At 43.4% G+C, this 20,132-nt stretch overlaps 1 protein-coding gene across 1 annotated transcript; it reads right to left on the reverse strand.

Annotated features, from left to right (window-relative positions):
- Window positions 1-253: 253 nt before the first annotated feature.
- LOC311112890 (G-protein coupled receptor 26-like) lies at window positions 254-3,044 on the reverse strand (the record flags this gene model as incomplete). The annotated part of the gene is made up of 3 exons (XM_084156030.1): window positions 254-491; window positions 2,051-2,164; window positions 2,377-3,044. 3 exons carry the CDS (start codon window positions 3,042-3,044, stop codon window positions 254-256), a joined length of 1,020 nt encoding a protein of 339 aa, XP_084012156.1.
- Between the last annotated feature and the right edge of the window lie 17,088 nt (window positions 3,045-20,132).

The raw sequence follows: 20,132 nt of genomic DNA on the forward strand, positions 1-20,132 counted from the left end.
TGCGATCATTCTCTGCACAGTCCACCTTGCCCTCTTCCTCCGTCTACCCCTCCGGTTTCCTGTCTCCCTGTAACCTCCTCCTCCCCTCTTGCTTTTCCTCCCATAACATCTCCCTCTCTCTCACTCTATTTTCTTCTCCACCAATCCCTTTTTCTCACCATCTCTCTCTCAGCTCCTGCCCTTTTCCCTTAAGGAAACCTTTATTTTTGGGCTGTCTGTCTGTGGTATATTTGTTATGTCCAAAATTATGATATTAACTGATCCTCTGGAGAGAGTAGTCGTTCTCTGTGTCCAGAGAGCTGTTGTGGCCAGACGATGGGTACAGGTCACGGCGCAGCAGCCGGTTGATGACGGTAACCAGGACCTTCTTGTACTGTTGACGCAGGAGGGAGTAGGCAAAGGGGTCGGACGCAGCCTTGCTGTATGTCAGGCACTTACTAAAGATTCCCCAGTGGCGATTGATGCCCACGAAGGGAAGCAGCTCCGTCAGCCTGAGGAGAAGGCAGAGGCCAAGTTAGAGTTCAGAAAATAGCCTTTTAGAAAGGGCAATTGTTATCCGATTTTCAAAGCATGGTATTTATCTTGCAGCGAGTTGTTCTGTTTGCTTTCGAGAGTGTTTAGTGATAATTCAGTTGTTATTCTATGAAATGCCATGAGGCTCTGAGGTTGCAAAGTAGAATAGAATAAATGTGGCTTTATTGATCGGCCGACTAGCATTATACTAAAGGTAATAATAATGTACAGAAAATATATATTCATAAGAAATATGTATACGATGAACATTGCTACATTAATATTGACCACTGGTATGCATAAATGCTAATTATGCATGCAGTTGAGTGACATAGGATAAATCCTGTCAATAAGCAGCAATTTCCCCTTCATCAACCAATTCCGACTGTTTCCATTGTGTGCACAGGGGGTTAAAGGTCATGCCAATTACTGTGACAGTTTTCCTCATTAATTTGTTTCGTTATTCCACCCCCACCCCCCTCTAGACCCCACCTCTCAGGTGGGGTCAGGTGGGGTCTAAAGGCCCACACACTATCTAAACCAGGGGTATTTAACTCTTACCCTACGAGGTCCGGAGCCTGCTGGTTTTCTGTTCTTCTACCTGATAATTAATTGCACTCACCTGGTGTGCCAGGTCTAAACCAGTCCCTGATTAGAGGGGAACAATTAAAACAAGTAGTGGAACTGGCTTCAAGGTCCAGAGTTGAGTTTGAGGGATCTAAACTATCGCCCAGTACTGTATACCACACCTGCATCAGATTTCATGTAATGTTCCCTGAGGAATTTCTATTGCTCTGAAGTAAAGTTCTAGACTGATGCATCTAAAAACACTCCTCTTGAATGTATGTGGAGTTCTATGGAACCCCTGTTATTCCTAGTCAGGCACCTGCCCATAACTACAATGCTGCATTCCCTCTAGACCAGTGGTTCCCAACTCCAGTTCTCGAGTACCCAACAGCACACATTTTTGTTGTAGCCCAGGACAAAAAAAACTCTGATTCAACTAATTGAGGTCCTGATGATTAGTTGATGAGTTGAATCTGGTGTTCTTGTCTGGGGATACAATAGAAATGTGTACTGTTGGGGGTACTCGAGGACTGGAGTTGGGAACCACTGCTCTAGGTCATGCTGTGCATTCTTGGAAATTAAAGTATCTTTGTGTGATAAATATCATCTCATGGTTCAGTGAAATTACATAACAGATAATGGATTGTTTAATGAAGGACGTTTCAGTTACAGATGGAGATCATTGTCATAAACACAAAAAAATCCTCATTGTGCATGCATATTGCTCAACCTTGCATGCATATTGCCTCACCTTTCAACAGAACTTTGTTCAATCAGTATATACCCTTTGATTATAGCCTATATCTTTACTGTTCATTAACTGAGTTTTATGAGCAATGTCTGTTCACCTGGTGATGTGTTAATCTCATAAACCCTATAATACCCCTTTAATAGTTTGTGTTTACAGTAGGTGAATAAAACACCTGTTTGTTCAGCTGCCTGTATCGCAGTTTACTGGACATCCACTTACCTCGTAATTACATAGGGAGCAAAACAGATGATGAACGACCCAATGAAAATGCTGATTTTCTTGGTGGCTCTCTGTTTCCTCCGCTTTTGCTCTACCAGGCACCTTTGTTTCACACTGAAAATATAAATTAACTGATATTAGTCCAGCAGAACAAATGACAAAACATGATACATGTAATATTACTTTAAATTTGTCTAACACCTTCTTCTAAGCATGTTTCCTCAGGGTTGACACTATAACCTCTTATCATAGACTACTGTAAAGTTATTACAGCCCATTGTAACGGCTATTCATTGCACACCTCATAAGTAAAGGAACATACGTACTTTGGGTGAATATCCACCAGCAAGAACAGGGTCTGCATGGTTATAACGTCAATCCTCTTGCAGTGGAAGCGTGCAACTTTTAACACCTTCAGATAGGTGAAGCACAGGATCAGCAGGGAGAGCATGAAACTAGTGGCGTGGAAAACGACGGTGAAAATTGTAAACTTTATCCTGTCGCTCTCCTTGCTCAAATACAAGGTGCACGAGGCGTAAATGTGGCTATAGTCAACCCAGGAGAACAGGAGGGCGATTACGGAAAACGTTAGGGAGTGGAACCACGAGTAGCACATCATGATCACTGCGTCCTTGTAGCGCATTTTACTGGAGTAACTCAAGGGAAAGACCACCGCTATCCACCGGTCTATACTGAGTGCTGCCATACTCAACATAGTGTTCGCAGTCAAAAAGGTCTCCAGAAAGCTCACTGTATGGCAAAGGCAATCCCCAAAAGGCTTCTGGTTTCCGAGAATCCCCACCAATGTCGATGGCATGTTCAAAAGGGTGATAAGTATGTTGCAGAAAGACAGGTTCATGGTGAATATTCCCGGCACCTGTCGGCGGATCTCGGTGCTCTGGACAAAACATAGCAGCACCAGTAAATTCGACAACAACGAGACAATTGCGACCACAATGATGAACAACGCGAAGATAATTTCCACAAAGTCCATGTCTCACTTCAAAAAGTCCACTTGCGTTTTGCATACACCTGTAAATAATAAACACTTAATATCCACCATGATTGCGCCGTCGTTTATCTCCAATTGGTCCTCATTGCAGAACGTAACTCCTGCAAGTCTCGCCGTCTCCAAATTGGTGGAGTGCTGTCCAGAGTGCTGAAGTGCGGAGACGCGCGCGCGCCTTTCGAGCCCCAGACCATTTCGTTAGTGAAACTTGTGGATTTTTTTTCTCTCACAACAGACCACACAAGTATTTGGAACAGCATTCACTGGTATGTGTAATTGAGCGTTCGGGTCCCACGTGGGCTGATGTTTCGTATCTCCTCTCCCTCCTACGACTACCTCCGCAAGAAAAACAGTGGGACCGCTGCGCGCCGCATTGCCTTGTAAAAAGAACATGCGTACTAGAGAAACAAGATGACTGTTAGGGGAGCCTACCCTGTCTAGTGCAGTCGTTTGAATAATAACAACGAGCTATCACATTAAGAAAAAGAGAATGTCATCCATGGAGTTTTATAATATGGGGAAGTTTCCCCAATTGGGTCATTCGTAATTTTAGTAATTTACTAATGTGTTTGCGAAGTGATACACATTACACCACAGCTGGAATTATTTTACATAACGAACTAATATAAACAACTTTACTGCATGCTCATTTAATGATTAACTTTTCCAAATCGATAGTGGGTCAGTGACACACCGCGCAGTGATAGGCCTGCGTGACGGATACTCAATAATTATGCGCGTCTCCGGTAGTCAAACGGCACCAGCTACACATTGGAGGGGCGTGCAGGGAAACAGGCAAATACATCCGTTTCCCTGACATGAATTATTCATAAACCCTGAACAATTGTGTAAGGTTGTTAGAACTGAAATCTGTCTCAACTGTTTTGTAGTAAAATATTAATATGAAGAATAATGACCAATTAGGAATGCAATGTTGGAAGAGAAGGTAGACAGACCTGTATTGCTGAAATCCATCCAGCCCCAATAGTTTAGATTCTTTCATTATAATATTGGTGTAATATTTGACTGGATATGGTCATGTCAAAGAAAGACATTGGTAAATTATGTGTTTGCATATTCATGAGGCAATAACTCTTACCTCATTTGGAGGAAAAGTACTGTACATCCCTACAGTCTACTAGTATCATTTACATGCCAGAGACGAATTAACTCATCACTGATGCTAATGCAGTAAATGTCCTGTATCTGATAAAACCATCCTCAGTGCAACTATAATGATAATGTGCAACTTGATATGCAACTGGACTAATACAGTGGGGGAAAAAAGTATTTGGTCAGCCACCAATTGTGCAAGTTCTCCCACTTAAAAAGATGAGAGAGGCCTGTAATTTTCATCATAGGTACACGTCAACTATGACAGACAAATTGAGATTTTTTTTCTCCAGAAAATCACATTGTAGGTTTTTTAATGAATTTATTTGCAAATTATGGTGGAAAATAAGTATTTGGTCACCTACAAACAAGCAAGATTTCTGGCTCTCACAGACCTGTAACTTCTTCTTTAAGAGGCTCCTCTGTCCTCCACTCGTTACCTGTATTAATGGCACCTGTTTGAACTTGTTATCAGTATAAAAGACACCTGTCCACAACCTCAAACAGTCACACTCCAAACTCCACTATGGCCAAGACCAAAGAGCTGTCAAAGGACACCAGAAACAAAATTGTAGACCTGCACCAGGCTGGGAAGACTGAATCTGCAATAGGTAAGCAGCTTGGTTTGAAGAAATCAACTGTGGGAGCAATTATTAGGAAATGGAAGACATACAAGACCACTGATAATCTCCCTCGATCTGGGGCTCCACGCAAGATCTCACCCCGTGGGGTCAAAATGATCACAAGAACGGTGAGCAAAAATCCCAGAACCACACGGGGGGACCTAGTGAATGACCTGCAGAGAGCTGGGACCAAAGTAACAAAGCCTACCATCAGTAACACACTACGCCGCCAGGGACTCAAATCCTGCAGTGCCAGACGTGTCCCCCTGCTTAAGCCAGTACATGTCCAGGCCCGTCTGAAGTTTGCTAGAGTGCATTTGGATGATCCAGAAGAGGATTGGGAGAATGTCATATGGTCAGATGAAACCAAAATATAACTTTTTGGTAAAAACTCAACTCGTCGTGTTTGGAGGACAAATAATGCTGAGTTGCATCCAAAGAACACCATACCTACTGTGAAGCATGGGGGTGGAAACATCATGCTTTGGGGCTGTTTTTCTGCAAAGGGACCAGGACGACTGATCCGTGTAAAGGAAAGAATGAATGGGGCCATGTATCGTGAGATTTTGAGTGAAAACCTCCTTCCATCAGCAAGGGCATTGAAGATGAAACGTGGCTGGGTCTTTCAGCATGACAATGATCCCAAACACACCGCCCGGGCAATGAAGGAGTGGCTTCGTAAGAAGCATTTCAAGGTCCTGGAGTGGCCTAGCCAGTCTCCAGATCTCAACCCCATAGAAAATCTTTGGAGGGAGTTGAAAGTCCATGTTGCCCAACGACTTCCCCAAAACATCACTGCTCTAGAGGAGATCTGCATGGAGGAATGGGCCAAAATACCAGCAACAGTGTGTGAAAACCTTGTGAAGACTTACAGAAAACGTTTGACCTGTGTGATTGCCAACAAAGGGTATATAACAAAGTATTGAGAAACTTTTGTTATTGACCAAATACTTATTTTCCACCATAATTTGCAAATAAATTCATTAAAAATCCTACAATGTGATTTTCTGGATTTTTTTTCTGATTTTGTCTGTCATAGTTGACGTGTACCTATGATGAAAATTACAGGCCTCTCTCATCTTTTTAAGTGGGAGAACTTGCACAATTGGTGGCTGACTAAATACTTTTTTCCCCCACTGTATAACCCTCATCACTGGCCTCAATGATGTAAATACAGTATTTTGTCACACATAAAGTGAAAGTATAACAATTATGATATAGCAGAACTCTAAAACCCAGAATAGCAGCATTTTATGGACAATAGACTAATATGAGTCATCAGTCAATGGGGGTCAATAAAGGTCAGACGGTCTCTTATAGCTATGGTTTGTACTAGTCCAATTGATTCCTCATGTATTTCTCATTTTTGTATTATTCCACAAGGCACAATAAACTCCAGCCCCCACAGAGTACATCTGGCTATTATAATCACAATCCCTAATATGGTAAGTCTACTGTTAAAATATAAATGACAGTATGCAAGACCATATGTATTTTATAAAGCTCTTTTTACATCAGCAGTTGTCACAAAGTGCTATACAGATACCCAGCCTAAAACCCCAAATAGCAAGCAGTGCAGATGCAGAAGCCTGGAGAGGAACCAGGCTCCGAGGGGTGGCCAGTCCTCTTCTGGCCAGATCGTTCTTTAAGATGTTCAAAAATTCATAGATGACCAGGAGGGTCAAATAATAACAACAGTGGTTATAGAGGGGGCAGCAGTTCAACACCTCGGGAGTAAATTGTTACTGTAATGTATGCTATGAAAACTAATCTCCAGCTCTAAGCAAGTAAATCAGTCAATATAACCCACATTTGCAGTACTAAACCAATGTGCTAGTTACTGCAGATTAGTAATATAACTAATCAACAGCCCTGATGAAGTTAAGGCACTATAGCTCATATACAGTGGGGAGAACAAGTATTTGATACACTGCCGATTTTGCAGGTTTTCCTACTTACAAAGCATGTAGAGGTCTGTAATTTTTATCATAGGTACACTTCAACTGTGAGAGACGGAATCTAAAACAAAAATCCAGAAAATCACATTGTATGATTTTTTAATAATTAATTTGCATTTTATTGCATGACATAAGTATTTGATACATCAGAAAAGCAGAACTTAATATTTGGTACAGAAACCTTTGTTTGCAATTACAGAGATCATACGTTTCCTGTAGGTCTTGACCAGGTTTGCACACACTGTAGCAGGGATTTTGGCCCACTCCTCCATACAGACCTTCTCCAGATCCTTCAGGTTTCGGGGCTGTCGCTGGGCAATACAGACTTTCAGCTCCCTCCAAAGATTTTCTATTGGGTTCAGGTTTGGAGACTGGCTAGGCCACTCCAGGACCTTGAGATGCTTCTTACGGAGCCACTCCTTAGTTGCCCTGGCTGTGTGTTTCGGGTCATTGTCATGCTGGAAGACCCAGCCACAACCCATCTTCAATGCTCTTACTGAGGGAAGGAGGTTGTTGGCCAAGATCTCACGATACATGGCCCCATCCATCCTCCCCTCAATACGGTGCAGTCGTCCTGTCCCCTTTGCAGAAAAGCATCTCCAAAGAATGATGTTTCCACCTCCATGCTTCACGGTTGGGATGGTGTTCTTGGGGATGTACTCATCCTTCTTCTTCCTCCAAACATGGCGAGTGGAGTTTAGACCAAAAAGCTCTATTTTTGTCTCATCAGACCACATGACCTTCTCCCATTCCTCCTCTGGATCATCCAGATGGTAATTGGCAAACTTCAGACGGGCCTGGACATGCGCTGGCTTGAGCAGGGGGACCTTGCATGCGCTGCAGGATTTTAATCCATGAAGGCATAGTGTGTTACTAATGGTTTTCTTTGAGACTGTGGTCCCAGCTCTCTTCAGGTCATTGACCAGGTCCTGATGTGTAGTTCTGGGCTGATCCATCACCTTCCTCATGATCATTGATGACCCATGAGGTGAGATCTTGCATGGAGCCCCAGACCAAGGGTGATTGACCGTCATCTTGAACTTCTTCCATTTTCTAATAATTGCGCCAACAGTTGTTGCCTTCTCACCAAGCTGCTTGCCTATTGTTCTGTAGCCCATCCCAGCCTTGTGCAGGTCTACAATTTTATCCCTGATGTCCTTACACAGCTCTCTGGTCTTGGCCATTGTGGAGAGGTTGGAGTCTGTTTGATTGAGTGTGTGGACAGGTGTCTTTTATACAGGTAACAAGTTCAAACAGGTGCAGTTAATACAGGTAATGAGTGGAGAACAGGAGTGCTTCTTAAAGAAAAACTAACAGGTCTGTGAGAGCCGGAATTCTTACTGGTCGGTAGGTGATCAAATACTTATGTCATGCAATAAAATGCAAATGAATTACTTAAAAATCATACAATGGGATTTTCTGGATTTTTGTTTTAGATTCTGTCTCTCACAGTTGAAGTGTACCTATGATAAAAATGACAGACCTCTACATGCTTTGTAAGTAGGAAAACCTGCAAAATCGGCAGTGTATCAAATACTTGTTCTCCCCACTGTAACTGTCTATGTGTGTGTGTGTGTGTGTGTGTGTGTGTGTGTGGGCTACAGGTCTGTATGAGTCCCCCTCCCCCTGTTTTTTGAGGAAAACAGCTAACTTCCTACTATTCTACACATTTTGACATGGAGCAAAGGGGTCCCCTGCCCAGCTGGGGAACCTGGGCTATACAGCCTTGGTTAGCCCGTGCATTAAAATGCCCTTGTGTGGGTGTGAGTCAGAGATTAAGGGAGGTGAAGTGAGGCAGCGTGCGTTGTCAGCTCCCTACAAATGACTGATCAAATGGCTGTGAGCGGGCTAGCTATAGCTGAGCTCCTGGGGGAAAAATGGATGGCTATTTATAGCAATGATTAGGTGTCACCTCCAATATAACTCTCTCAGCACCCACCGCATTAACAAACCTCAGGTGGGCACTGGTGTGATGTGCAGTATTGGGCCCCAAATGAGATAAGGTTCTTGGATGGTTCACTTAGTTGGAGTTGGAGTTGTTAGCCGTGCTATTTAAAGATAACAGGTCTGGAGTAATACTGGCTCTAAGTTTACACGTACTGTGACCTCGTTAAAGGCGGGCGTTGCAATTTGATTGATGATAATCTTTCTTTGTTGGCACAAGATCTATGAGGACTTACTGAAGATTGAAAGTGCATAAATACATAAAATATGGTATAGTCTGACAGGTTAGTCCAATGGGGATTACACACTTGACATCACGTCACTTACAACAGTGACGTGATGTCCCCTGAGCAATGATTCACACAATTGGCACCAACTGACAATGGATCACAGAGATGAAGAGGTGTCTGTCAGACAATGAATGCATTTAGTTTGCACTTCTATATTGCTTGCAATGTGCATCGCAGTGTTCAGTCTTTCTTTCAGTTCAAGTGTGAGGCTATGTTCTTCAGCTCTTATGTAACCATGGTTGAGCTTTACACAAACCAACAGACATGGCACCTTAGGATAGCAACTAAGATGATCAAGAGAAGTAATGTTATTCCCCTGTTATTCCCCCATGGCTGACAACGTACCTGGGATGTCAGTTAGTGTGTACCCATACGGTAACAACCTTAAAATAGCCGCCTGTTGTGAAGTGCCTGGAAGTACATAGCATAGGTTGAGGGAAAAGAGCTCTTGGATTATCACAGGTTGAGAAAGTCACACACAGAATGGCAGGTTTCTGAGAAAACCAGCAGAATCAGCAGTGGTCACCAACCTTTTCTGAGTCAAGATTACTTTCTGAGTCAAAATGCAAGCCGAGATCTACCGCTCAGATTTTTTTTAAACATGACTTAAAACGTAAGCCTATGCAACATTAACCAATTAAAAACAGTTATGTAGCAATGAGGTTTGTGCAGTAGGCTATAGGTCCAATACATTATCATTGCATATTGCTATGCTTGAATTGACCTGCCAATGTTGTTCTTTTCAGACCATTTTTAAATTATATATATTTTTTAATTGTATATGATCACACTGGTAAATGTGTTGTATTACTTGTGAGGCACAGCTGAGTGAGCATAATAATACATATATATATTTTTTTACTGGACTGATGGCCTGCATCTGATGGTCAGTCTGAGGAGAGGGAGGGATCAGGTGTGAGGCTCCCGACTCACCGTCCCTTCGCTCTCCCTCCCTCCTCTGTGAAAAGGGGACACAGTCTTCCAGCTTATGGCTAAACTCAAGTTGCACTGCATTATTTCCTCATGCACCAATTCATGTTGTTACTCCTATGATCAGAGAAAGTGAAATATTCCTAGATATTAAAAAAGACACACCCCGTTAATAATAACAACGCAAGCTTATCGGAACACTTTGCTATAGGCTACTCCTTCAATGCAGCAGCAGTGCTGGTTGTAGCGTAAGTGGAAGTAGGGAGAACACGCATTTTATGGCTCATACACCCATGTGTTCTGGAGCAACAGTGAGTAAAGTGTATTCCAAGAAAAGCTGCCTATTTATATGGATAGATACAAATTCCAAGTGCAGCTGGCATGAGCATTCCCTTACAGCAAAGTTAACTTTTCGTGCCTGTTCGAAAAGCTACATGCCTAAACCATGTCTGTTCCAGTGGCAGTGGGAAAATAGCACGGTTTCTACATTATGAAAACGTTTGGAAAAACATTATAAAACAGTTAGTTAGAAGCAATTGATTCCAATAGAGGTCTAAGGGTCAGAGGTCACCCCATGTCTTATTCATTCGATGATGTAGAGATAGTTACTGAGGGCTAGGAATATAAGGTTATAAGGTAATTTAACCCTAAAGCCTGTAAATCTTTCCTCACCCTCAATGGACATTACACCATAACGTATGGATCAATGTCTAATCTTTGAGGTTAGAAATATTTTGAAAGTAGGCCTATAGTTTTGCAAATAAAGATTATACTTCACTTCATTCTTATGTAATTACATCACTTAGTTCTTTGTCAATGGCAGTCAGCTGTAAAAGACAGCTCTGTACTAAGACATTAGGACGTATGTCATACATTATAGGAAGTCAACAAAATGTCATTTTTTGACATACAATCAACATCCTAAGGCACTGATTTGACAATGCCATCGAACCTGAATATAAAGTAATATAAAAGTAGCCAATGGGAGTGCAGCGATAGAGCTGGGCTAGGCCAGGGACATACAGTATATTTATGTAAAATGTATATTTATTTATTTTCTAAATATATATGGCACTGGCAAGGCTGATGTTGATTGGCAGCTCTGTGTAGTGTTTACAGGAAATAGCAGCCAGGGACTGCACAACATACCTGAAACCCCAGACACTAGAACACTAAACGAATAACAGCTTCCAGGTCTAGCATACTAATTTGACGCTTGTCAGCAACCAAGTTTTCAAGAAATGTTACTTTCAAAACATAGAAATATTATGAAATAAAACGCAGCACCATCTGATACAAAATGCATCATGCGGGGATGATTTCTGTATTTTGATAGTTACATATCTTGAAAACTTGATTGCTGACATGCAAAACATTTTGGGACTATGTCAACAATGGACTAATGAAACAAATACCAAAATATAATTTATGGGTGGAGTTTTCCTTTAATTGCTTATAGATAGATACAGTGGGGGAAAAAAGTATTTAGTCAGCCACCAATTGTGCAAGTTCTCCCACTTAAAAAGATGAGAGAGGCCTGTAATTTTCATCATAGGTACACGTCAACTATGACAGACAAATTAAGGAAAAAAATTCCTGAAAATCACATTGTAGGATTTTTTATGAATTTATTTGCAAATTATGGTGGAAAATAAGTATTTGGTCAATAACAAAAGTTTCTCAATACTTTGTTATATATCCTTTGTTGGCAATGACACAGGTCAAACGTTTTCTGTAAGTCTTCACAAGGTTTTCACACACTGTTGCTGGTATTTTGGCCTATTCCTCCATGCAGATCTCCTCTAGAGCAGTGATGTTTTGGGCCTGTCGCTGGGCAACACAGACTTTCAACTCCCTCCAAAGATTTTCTATGGGGTTGAGATCTGGAGACTGGCTACGCCACTCCAGGACCTTGAAATGATTATTACGAAGCCACTCCTTCGTTGCCCGGGTGGTGTGTTTGGGATCATTGTCATGCTGAAAGACCCAGCCACGTTTCATCTTCAATGCCCTTGCTGATGGAAGGAGGTTTTCACTCAAAATCTCACGATACATGACCCCATTCATTCTTTCCTTTACACGGATCAGTCGTCCTGGTCCCTTTGCAGAAAAACAGCCCCAAAGCATGATGTTTCCACCCCCATGCTTCACAGTAGGTATGGTGTTCTTTGGATGCAACTCAGCAGGGTAGAGCTGCCGCTTTCAAGGAACGGGACTCTAACCCGGACGCTTATAAGAAATCCCGCTATGACCTCCGACGAACCATCAAACAGGCAAAGAGTCAATACAGGACTAAGATTGAATCGTACTACACTGGCTCTGACGCTCGTCGGATGTGGCAGGGCTTGAAAACTATTACAGACTACAAAAGGGAAGCACAGCCGCGAGCTGCCCAGTGACACAAGCCTACCAGACGAGCTAAACCACTTCTATGCTCGCTTCGAGGCAAGCAACACTGAAGCATGCATGAGATTACCAGCTGTTCCGGATGACTATGTGATCACGCTCTCCGTAGCCGATGTGAGTAAGACTTTTAAGCAGGTCAACATTCACAAGGCCGCAGGGCCAGACGGATTACCAGGACGTGTACTCCGAGCATGTGCTGACCAACTGGCAAGTGTCTTCACTGACATTTTCAACATGTCCCTGACTGAGTCTGTAATACCAACATGTTTCAAGCAGACCACCATAGTCCCCGTGCCCAAGGACTCTAAGATAACCTGCCTAAATGACTACCGACCCGTAGCACTGACGTCTGTAGCCATGAAGTGCTTTGAAAGGCTGGTCATGGCTCACATCAACAGCATTATCCCAGAAACCCTAGACCCACTCCAATTTGCATACCACCCCAACAGATCCACAGATGATGCAATCTCTATTGCACTCCACACTGCCCTTTCCCATCTGGACAAGAGGAACACCTACGTGAGAAATCTATTCATTGACTACAGCTCAGCATTCAACACCATAGTGCCCTCTAAGCTCATCACTAAGCTAAGGATCCTGGGACTAAACACCTCCCTCTGCAACTGGATCCTGGACTTCCTGACGGGCCGCCCCCAGGTGGTAAGGGTAGGTAACAACACATCTGCCACACTGATCCTCAACACGGGGGCCCCTCAGGGGTGCGTGCTCAGTCCCCTCCTGTACTCTCTGTTCACCCATGACTGCATGGCCAGGCACGACTCCAACACCATCATTAAGTTTGCCGACGACACAACAGTGGTAGGCCTGATCACCGACAACGATGAGACAGCCTATAGGGAGGAGGTCAGAGACCTGGCCGTGTGGTGCCAGGACAACAACCTCTCCCTCAACGTGACCAAGACAAAGGAGATGATTGTGGACTACAGGAAAAAAAAGAGGACTGAGCACACCCCCATTCTCATCGACGGGGCTGTAGTGAAACAGGTTGAGAGCTTCAAGTTCCTTGGTGTCCACATCCCCAATGAACTATCATGGTCCAAACACACCAAGACAGTCGTGAAGAGGGCACGACAAAGCCTATTCCCCCTCAGGAGACTGAAAAGATTTGGCATGGGTCCTCAGATCCTCAAAAAATTCTACAGCTGCACCATCGAGAGCATCCTGACTGGTTGCATCACCGCCTGGTATGGCAACTGCTTGGCCTCCGACCGCAAGGCACTACAGAGGGTAGTGCGTACGGCCCAGTACATCACTGGGGCCAAGCTACCTGCCATTCAGGACCTCTATACCAGGCGGTATCAGAGGAAGGCCCTCAAAATTGTCAAAGACTCCAGCCACCCTAGTCATAGACTGTTCTCTCTGCTACCGCATGGTAAGCGGTACCGGTGTGCCAAGTCTAGGTCCAAAAGACTTCTCAACAGCTTCTACCCCCAAGCCATAAGACTCCTGAACAGCTAATCATGGCTACCCGGACTATTTGCACTGCCCCCCCACCCCATCCTTTTTACGATGCTGCTACTCTGTTAATTATTTATGCATAGTCACTTTAACTCTACCCACATGTACATATTACCTCAACTACCTCAACTAGCCGGTGCCCCCGCACATTGACTCTGCAACGGTACCCCCCTGTACATATAGCCTCCCTACTGTTACTTTATTTTACTTCTGCTCTTTTTTTTCTCAACACTTTTTTTGTTGTTGTTTTAATTTTACTTTTTTTGTTAAAAATAAATGCACTGTTGGTTAAGGGCTGTAAGTAAGCATTTCACTGTAATGTCTGCACTTGTTGTATTCGGCGCATGTGACCAATAAACATTTGATTTGATTTGATTTTGTCCTCCAAACACGACGAGTTGAGTTTTTACCAAAATAGAATGCAATGACACAGGTCAAACGTTTTCTGTAAGTCTTCACAAGGTTTTCACACACTGTTGCTGGTATTTTGGCCCATTCCTCCATGCAGATCTCCTCTAGAGCAGTGATGTTTTGGGGAAGTCGCTGGGCAACATGGACTTTCAACTCCCTCCAAAGATTTTCTATGGGGTTGAGATCTGGAGACTGGCTAGGCCACTCCAGGACCTTGAAATGCTTCTTACGAAGCCACTCCTTCATTGCCCGGGCGGTGTGTTTGGGATCATTGTCATGCTGAAAGACCCAGCCACGTTTCATCTTCAATGCCCTTGCTGATAGAAGGAGGTTTTCACTCAAAATCTCACGATACATGGCCCCATTCATTCTTTCCTTTACACGGATCAGTCGTTCTGGTCCCTTTGCAGAAAAACAGCCCCAAAGCATGATGTTTCCACCCCCATGCTTCACAGTAGGTATGGTGTTCTTTGGATGCAACTCAGCATTCTTTGTCCTCCAAACACGACGAGTTGAGTTTTTACCAAAAAGTTCTATTTTGGTTTCATCTGACCATATGACATTCTCCCAATCCTCTTCTGGATCATCCAAATGCACTCTAGCAAACTTCAGACGGGCCTGGACATGTACTGGCTTAAGCAGGGGGACACGTCTGGCACTGCAGGATGTGAGTCCCTGGCGGCGTAGTGTGTTACTGATGGTAGGCTTTGTTACTTTGGTCCCAGCTCTCTGCAGGTCATTCACTAGGTCCCCCCGTGTGGTTCTGGGATTTTTGCTCACCGTTCTTGTGATCATTTTGACCCCACGGGGTGAGATCTTGCGTGGAGCCCCAGATCGAGGGAGATTATCAGTGGTCTTGTATGTCTTCCATTTCCTAATAATTGCTCCCACAGTTGATTTCTTCAAACCAAGCTGCTTACCTATTGCAGATTCAGTCTTCCCAGCCTGGTGCAGGTCTACAATTTTGTTTCTGGTGTCCTTTGACAGTTCTTTGGTCTTGGCCATAGTGGAGTTTGGAGTGTGACTGTTTGAGGTTGTGGACAGGTGTCTTTTATACTGATAACAAGTTCAAACAGGTGCCATTAATACAGGTAACGAGTGGAGGACAGAGGAGCCTCTTAAAGAAGAAGTTACAGGTCTGTGAGAGCCAGAAATCTTGCTTGTTTGTAGGTGACCAAATACTTATTTTCCACCATAATTTGCAAATAAATTCAGTAAAAATCCTACAATGTGATTTTCTGGAGGAAAAAAATCTCAATTTGTCTGTCATAGTTGACGTGTACCTATGATGAAAATTACAGGCCTCTCACATCTTTTTAAGTGGGAGAACTTGCACAATTGGTGGCTGACTAAATACTTTTTTCCTCCACTGTATGTGTAACACTTTATTTAACCTTTGTCTATTGGTCAGTTGACTGTGAACAAGACAACAGGTTGTTGTTTTTATTAGCTACCTGGAAAATAATTAGATCCTTGCATTCTATATTTAAAGGGGAACTCCACCACAAAATTGGATTTTGACATGGGCCGAATTCAACAGGGCACAACATTGCGGAACATTCAGATAGATAGATATTCTGTAGAACAGCATTGCCTTTCTGACATGGGGAGTAAGGAATCATGTCATCTGTGACTCTGCCTCTCACTCTTAATAGTAGTAGTAATACAGTGAGGGAAAAAAGTGTTTGATCCCCTGCTGATTTTGTACGTTTGCCCACTGACAAAGAGTGAGAGACAAAATAACAACAAAGAAATCCAGAAGAACGCATGTCAAAAATGTTATAAATTGATTTGCATTTTAATGAGGGAAATAAGTATTTGACCCCCTCTCAATCAGAAAGATTTCTGGCTCCCAGGTGTCTTTTATACAGGTAACGAGCTGAGATTAGGAGCCCACTCTTAAAGGGAGTGCTCCTAATCTCAGCTTGTTACCTGTAGAAAAGACACCTGTCCACAGAAGCAATCAATCAATCAGATTCCAAACTCTCCACCATGGCCAAGACCAAAGAGCTCTCCAAGGATGTTAGGGACAAGATTGTAGACCTACACAAGGCTGGAATGGGCAAAAAGACCATTGGCAAGCAGCTTGGTGAGAAGGTGACAACAGTTGGTGCGATTATTCGCAAATGGAAGAAACACAAAACAACTGTCAATCTCCCTCGGCCTGGGGCTCCATGCAAGATCTCACCCCGTGGAGTTGCAATGATCATGAAAACGGTAAGGAATCAGCCCAGAACTACACAGGAGGATCTTGTCAATGATCTCAAGGCAGCTGGGACCATAGTCACCAAGAAAACAATTGGTAACACACTACGCCGTGAAGGACTGAAATCCTGCAGCGCCCGCAAGGTCCCCCTGCTCAAGAAAGCACATATACAGGCCCGTCTAAAGCTTGCCAATGAACATCTGAATGATTCAGAGGAGAACTGGGTGAAAGTGTTGTGGTCAGATGAGACCAAAATCGAGCTCTTTGGCATCAACTCAACTCGCTGTGTTTGGAGGAGGAGGAATGCTGCCTATGACCCCAAGAACACCATCCCCACTGTCAAACATGGAGGTGGAAACATTATGCTTTGGGGGTGTTTTTCTGCTAAGGGGACAGGACAACTTCATTGCATCAAAGGGACGATGGACGGGCCATGTACCGTCAAATCTTGGGTGAGAACCTCCTTCCCTCAGCCAGGGCATTGAAAATGGGTCGTGGATGGGTATTCCAGCATGACAATGACCCAAAACACACGGCCAAGGCAACAAAGGAGTGGCTCAAGAAGAAGCACATTAAGGTCCTGGAGTGGCCTAGCCAGTCTCCAGACCTTAATCCCATAGAAAATCTGTGGAGGGAGCTGAAGGTTCGAGTTGCCAAACGTCAGGCTCGAAACCTTAATGACTTGGAGAAGATCTGCAAAGAGGAGTGTGACAAAATCCCTCCTGAGATGTGTGCAAACCTGGTGGCCAACTACAAGAAACGTCTGACCTCCAAGTACTAAGTCATGTTTTGCAGAGGGGTCAAATACTTATTTCCCTCATTAAAATGCAAATCAATTTATAACATTTTTGACATGCGTTTCTCTGGATTTTTGTTGCTGTTATTCTGTCTCTCACTGTTCAAATAAACCTACCATTAAAATTATAGACTGATCATGTCTTCGTCAGTGGACAAACTTACAAAATCAGCAGGTGATCAAATACTTTTTTCCCTCACTGTAGTAACTTTTCTGACAGTATTCCAGGGCACTAAGTGTCTACACTTGACACTTACATGCGACTTCAGCTATCAGAATACGAAGATCGCATTGAAAAGATGGGTCTAGAAACACAGAAGTCGCTTTGTGGTCTGAATGTGTTCAGATCTGGCTGACCACTTCAGGTGGTGGTTAGGAATGCATTGTGTGCGGATTTCTTCTCAGTCTGGACACAATCAGGCTACCAATAGCGCGTACAGTGGGCGACGTCATCAGCACTCCTCCCACAAGTCTCCAGAAAACGTGTGTTTTGGGACCGAGAGACACCTTTTCATTATAACGTTGGAGGAAATATGTTCCTAGTGTGTGAGGAACGTGTTTACTGACCTCATAAATGCTAGCCAGCCAGCTAATATTTAGGAAAACGCTTTTTTGGTTTGGCTAGAATAATGCTAACCCATTTGCAACCCCACTAGCGTTGCTTGCTAGCTTGCTGGCTACAGTAGCTACAGAGGTTAGCTGGGTAGTTAGCTACAGTAGTTAGCTACTGCCATCAGTTGTTGTTGTGTTAATATCATATTTTGCCTATTCCACTGTTTGTAGAATGCATACTGGCATTTGAATATTGCGCAGGAAAAGGGAATTCGGACACACTGGGGACACAGTAGACACATTTAAAATGTAGGTGTAGCTGCATGATGGGTTCGTAATTCCATGATCAGAAATCTATGATCAGAATACTAAAGCTGCATGAACTGCCACGCAACTGAATGTGACAAGTGATGCAAGCAGAGAAGTTTGTATGTGTGTTGCAAGCTTAAAGTCCTATAGCCATGCCAATATCTAAACATCACACCTAATATTTTTTATCATATTCCCTAATATTACATTAATTCCATAACAATTCCCTAGTTAAACTGTACCATCAATAGCCTCTAAGAAGGTACGGTGCATTCAGAAAGTATTCAGACCCCTTGACTTTTTCCACATTTTGTTACGTTACAGCCTTCTTCAAAAAATGATTAAATAAAAAAAAGTCCTCAGTAATCTACACACAAAAAACAGGTTTTTCGAAATTTTTGCTAATTTATACAAAATAAAAAACTGAAATACCTTATTTGCATAAGTATTCTGACCCTTTGCTATGAGACTCGAAATTGAGCTCAGGTGCATCCTGTTTCCATTGATTATCCTTGAGATGTTTCTACAACTTGATTGAGTCCACCTGTGGTAAATTCAATTGATTGGACATGATTTGGAAAGGCACACACTTGTCTATATAAGGTCCCACAGTTGACAGTGCATGTCAGAGCAAAAACCAAGCCATGAGGTCGAAGGAATTGTCCGTAGAGCTCCGAGACAGGATTGTGTCAAGGCACAGATCTGGGGAAGGGTACAAAAAAATTGCTTCAGCATTGAAGGTCCCAAGAACACAGTGGCCTCCATCATTCTTAAATGGAAGCAGTTTGGAACCACCAAGACTCTTCCTAGAGCAGGCCGCCCGGCCAAACTGAGCAATCGGGTGAGAAGGGCCTTGGTCAGGGAGGTGACCAAGAACCCGATGGTCACTCTGACAGAGCTCTAGAGTTCCTCTGTGGAGATGGGAGAACCTTCCAGAAGGACAACCATCTCTGCAGCACTCCACCAATCAGCCCTTTATGGTAGAGTGGCCAGACGGAAGCCAGTCCTCAGTAAAAGGCACATGACAGCCCGCTTGGAGTTTGCCAAAAGGCACTTAAAGACTCTCAGACCATGAGAAACAAGATTCTCTGGTCTGATGAAACCAAGATTGAACTCTTGGCCTGAATGCCATGCGTCACTTCTGGAGGAAACCTGCCACCATCCCTACGGTGAAGCATGGTGGTGGCAGCATCATGCTGTGGGGATGTTTTTCAGCGGCAGGGACTGGGAGACTAGTCAGGATCGAGGCAAAGATGAACGAAGCAAAGTACAGAGATCCTTGATGAAAACCTGCTCCAGAGCGGGTGAAGGTTCACCTTCCAACAGGACAATGACCCTAAGCACACATCCAAGACAACGCAGGAGTGGCCTCGGGACAAGTCTCTGAATGTCCTTGAGTGGCCCAGCCAGAGCCCTGTCTTGAACCCAATCTAACATGTCTGGAGAGACCTGACAGTAGCTGTGCAGCAACGCTCCCCATCCAACCTGACAGAGCTTGAGAGGATCTGCAGAGAAGAATGGGAGAAACTCCCCAAGCTTGTAGTGTCATACCCAAGAACACTTGAGGCTGTAATTGCTGCCAAAGATGCTTCAACAAAGGACTGAGTAAAGGGTCTGAATACTTATATAAATGTCATATGTCCGTTTTTTATGTTTAATAAATTAGCAAACATTTCTAAAATTCTGTTTTTGCTTCGTCATCATGGGGTATTGTGTGTAGATTGATGTTGGGGAAAAAACAATTTAATCAATTTTAGAAGAGAGCTGTAACCTACCAAAATGTAGAAAAAGTCAAGAGGTCTGAATACTTTCCGAAGGCACTGTATGTTTCTCTATAATAACCCAATTCCTTTTTGTGAGTTAGACTTGCTTACCCACCCCCATACAGTAGGAGTAGGTGAAATGGTCTAGCCCACTTCACATGACTACAGCCTCACTCATCCCCTTGCTGATTAAATGGTTTGGTTGGTCGACCACAGGTGGTCAAAGCTCTGTCAAACCTTTGCTTTGTTCACCAGGCCACCCTCTTTTATGTGGAGACCAAACAGTGTGGACA

Source organism: Coregonus lavaretus (assembly GCF_964263955.1).
Source record: "Coregonus lavaretus genome assembly, chromosome: 39".
Classification (NCBI taxonomy): domain Eukaryota; kingdom Metazoa; phylum Chordata; class Actinopteri; order Salmoniformes; family Salmonidae; genus Coregonus; species Coregonus lavaretus.